This window comes from Sinocyclocheilus rhinocerous, unplaced genomic scaffold (genome assembly GCF_001515625.1).
Source record: "Sinocyclocheilus rhinocerous isolate Xijiao unplaced genomic scaffold, SAMN03320098_v1.1 scaffold2021, whole genome shotgun sequence".
NCBI classification, from domain to species: domain Eukaryota; kingdom Metazoa; phylum Chordata; class Actinopteri; order Cypriniformes; family Cyprinidae; genus Sinocyclocheilus; species Sinocyclocheilus rhinocerous.
This window is the reverse complement of record NW_015662687.1, coordinates 19,218-22,999: the sequence shown is the minus strand read 5'-3', so window position 1 is coordinate 22,999 and position 3,782 is coordinate 19,218. Positions and strand designations below refer to the sequence as shown.

The window sequence follows — 3,782 nt, the reverse complement described above, 5'->3', positions numbered from 1 at the left end:
CTGGGTTGCGTACGTATATGTGGGGCGGAGCTATCAAAATAGGGGCAAGACCCTTTTGGGGTAGGGGCGTGTTTGTTTTGGTGATTTCAAATATCAACATTGGCTACCAGAAATCGCTTACTCTGCCTTTAAGCTTCGCCTTTGTTATAGTTTTGAAAATGCGACCTCTAGTGGCGAAAACTTACATATTGTGCCTTTAAAAGTCATTTCAGTTACATACACTTTGAGGTCATTAATGAAATATAGCAGCATAGCGTTTTAAAACTTTAAAATGTGTCATGTGGGAAGCTAATACTGTACTTCTGTAATGGAAAACACAATAACTACAATCAATGATGACAGAAAACACATGTCAGCATTTCTGCAGTCCATAAAACGTATGTGACCTTCTTTTATATTACAGGCCACGGCGTTTATTAAGAAAGTTGCCCAGTCACGACTCATCCAGGCCTGTTTTTACTGCTACACACACATGACTGGATAATCTCCAGATAAGGTAAAGAGTGAGTTTAGTCTTACAGAATGATAAACCTACAGCAGCTCTCATATCTCATGAGGCCTGGCACACACTCACTGCACCTCCCTAAAACACATTCCATAACTTCACATCAATGAGACACACTCAGCGTCCATTTTTTACTTTTTGCCACACCTGACAACAGCAAGTCAACGGAGATAATAAACCAGCCATAAATTATTAACCGACATAATTTAACAAAGCATTTTTTTTTTACAATTCCTAATCAAGTTACTGCCAGATGGCTAAACTGTTTTATGTAGTTGCCAAAGCTGATTTGTACTTGCATTTAGTGCTCATTGTGTGTCAGTTTTGGATACGATCCACTCCCCTGTATTTGTACTGCGTGAGGATCACGTGTAAATACACACAAGCTGTGCTCGCTTTGGCCTCTCAAACGTTCCAGCCTCACAGAGTGTCAAAGAGCCTCGGCGCTCAACTGGAAGGGTAGAATAATCAAATTACTTCCAGTTATTTAAGCATGTGTGCGGCTCTACAGGCTGCCCTTCTCTGCTGCTGCTGTCGCTTTCACACCAGAGACAGCATCACTGCCATCAGCCCTGCCTGCTAGACCTAGTGTGAACCTCACACACTGATGAAACATGCAGTTTCATACCCTTACTCACTCGCACAACCTCCATCTGGTGTAGATTTATGAAGATTACGAAATAAATGTGCATATTTAATGGCCAGATGATTGCGCACTAGCTAAATTTAACTGTGCTTCAGTGCTCTTTTATCACTTGTCAACAGACCCAGTTTTCTTTAATCGTACAAAAGCATTTCTATTACTTATAGTTTGGATTCATAGTGACACAAGCTAAGGCAGAGTAATATACGTTTATATATTTTTTGCTCTCCAATAAGTACATGAATAGGTCAATTTAAAAAAATTATAATAATAAAAAATAATAATAAATGGAAATAGGAGATGCTTAATTGTAATGACAATTATTTCTTAATCCAAAACATCATCATAAACCAAAAGTTGCAACTGACTTCCATATTGTGACATTTTCATACATCAGCAGAGAGAAGTGAACAATATTGCCGGAAGATATGGGACTCTGATTAAAGATTACAGGGTCAAAAAGTACATCTATTTTTTATTTAAAGTATATATATATCATTTTTTGATTTTATGTTAACTTATTGGTCCTTAAATAGACTTAAAGGGGTCCTATTATGCTCTTTTACAAAGTCTTGATGTTGTTTTGGGGGTGTACTAGAACAGGCTCTCATACTAGGTTGTTCGAAAAACACATTATTTTTCACATATTTTACATTATTACAACACCTCTCTCCCCAGTCTGGCATGAACGGATCGAATAGTTCCTGTATCAAATGAAAGCCCGCCTTCTGAAATACGAAATGTGCTGTGATTGGTTAGCAAGGCCAGTGTGTGTTGTGATTGGCACCACTCGGCGCCTGGTCGGGAAATGTCACGCCCCTTACCATAGCCGCCTGCGAGCTTCAGTGTAAATATTGCGTCAAAATCAAATCAATTTGAGCGCGATTTAAACCCGGAGGATTGTAACCACTCTAAGTTCGTCTGCCTTGGGAAAGCTTGTGATTTCTGTTAAATAAAATATCTCCTTTTGAAGTGGACTTTGAGCTTTGTAACTTTGCAGATCTTTTTTATGTATTTGTGATATCACAAATCCTGGAAAACGTTCGTTGTAGTCCAAACGAGTCGTTCGTTGTAGTTTTTGAAAAGTGATTTCTGTTAAATAAAATATCTCCTTTTGAACTGGGCTTTGAGCTTTGTAACTTCGGAGATCTTTGTTATGCTCAAACAGCAACATTACAGACTAACTAAAGTTGATAAAGTGAAAAAGCATAATAGGACCCCTTTAAATTCCAAAACATATTTTCTTAAAACCCAAACATGTTCTTCAAAGGTTTACTGGCATTCAGTCGATCATGATCTGCTTTATCTTTACTTCTAAGCTGATGCTGTAATTATGCAAGACAGTAGCACTTCCACCACCACATGAAAAACTGTGTTCAGATTCAGTTAAACACTAATGCAGAGACACAGAGGAATATAGAGAGGTAGGTCTACCTTCCCAGATGCCGTTTTCATCAAAGCAAACTCTCTGCCAGCTCCAATCAGGGCTGCTTCCTCATCAAACCCTGTGCCTGAGGACATAAACACACACACGCCGCAAAAGAGACAACACCAAGTTAATTCTTTTCAACACGTACTTCCTCTTAAACACTGATGTGCATGCACAGACGTGTGTGCACTGAAGCACAGCTCTCACTAATGATATGAAGGTCTTTCTCCAGGTCAAAGAGGGAGATGCCACAGGCATGAAGACACTTCCTGGCCAGTTTGAGCTGCAGTTCCTGCTGTAGGGCCGGGTCTGAGCTGGTGGCGTAGATCCGCACCACAAAGCCATCCTAAAAAAAAAAAACCATATACACAAAAACATTAATAATCATCATAAAAACCCTGTCTCTTTCGTCATCTGCGAAATGTAACGTCAATGTTTGGTAGCCAGTAGCAGAATTGAAACAATTATACGGTTATTAAACATTTAAGTTGACCTGCAATAGAAGGTACTTTAGGAGGGTCATGCGAGGCATCTTTTTGATGCTAAAACACTTCTTATCCCAGGTAAATATGCAAAATTGACTACAAGCATACATTTGTAGGTTGTTTCCGCTAAAGAGTATATTAAAAAGAGATGTTTTCAATACATGGTTCTGTTTGTTTGATCATCCCAGTTAGTTTGACATGGTGATCTTGGCTTGACAAAGCAACCAATGGCGTGAGTTTGAGACGGGACTATCTGTTGCAGCAGGGCCAATTCTGTTCAATAGTCTCGATAAGTTACCAACCCAAACCACCCTGTCTAGTGTTTTATTTTTCAGGCAGTCTTCAGTGGCGAATGCTTTTGCCATTTGCAATCTGGGATTCTGCAGCGTCACTCTTTTGCTTACCTCAACTGCAGCTAGGCCTGGGCGATAAAACGGTATCGATATTTATCAACGGTACACCTTCTTCGATAACGATATAAAAATGTTCGATATAGTGCACGATATAGGCACGTGCTATGAGTGACAGCACACACAAACACAAACAATCTCACACAAGAGATGTATAGAAAGCCATGCAAAGTTAAAACAGTTTAAACTTTCAGAAAACACGTTATTCCTTTTCACTGCGTCTCATATGTTCACATGTACATGCAATCTGAGTGAATGGCGCTTCGGCTCTTTGGATTAAGCAATGCATAAATACATGATGCTGTTTTGT

At 39.3% G+C, this 3,782-nt stretch overlaps 1 protein-coding gene across 1 annotated transcript in view; it reads right to left on the bottom strand.

The window, feature by feature from the left end:
- Positions 1-2,528: 2,528 nt before the first annotated feature.
- Positions 2,529-3,782, bottom strand: part of LOC107728233 (E3 ubiquitin-protein ligase MYCBP2-like) — a 12,140-nt gene continuing 10,886 nt past the window's right edge. Inside the window, exons 7-8 of the mRNA XM_016538334.1 lie at positions 2,785-2,923; positions 2,529-2,659 (exon numbers count right to left, since the gene is read on the bottom strand). Of these exons, the coding sequence (XP_016393820.1) occupies positions 2,535-2,659; positions 2,785-2,923 (264 nt within the window). The 3' untranslated portion in view covers positions 2,529-2,534. The remainder of the gene's footprint in view (positions 2,660-2,784; positions 2,924-3,782) is intronic.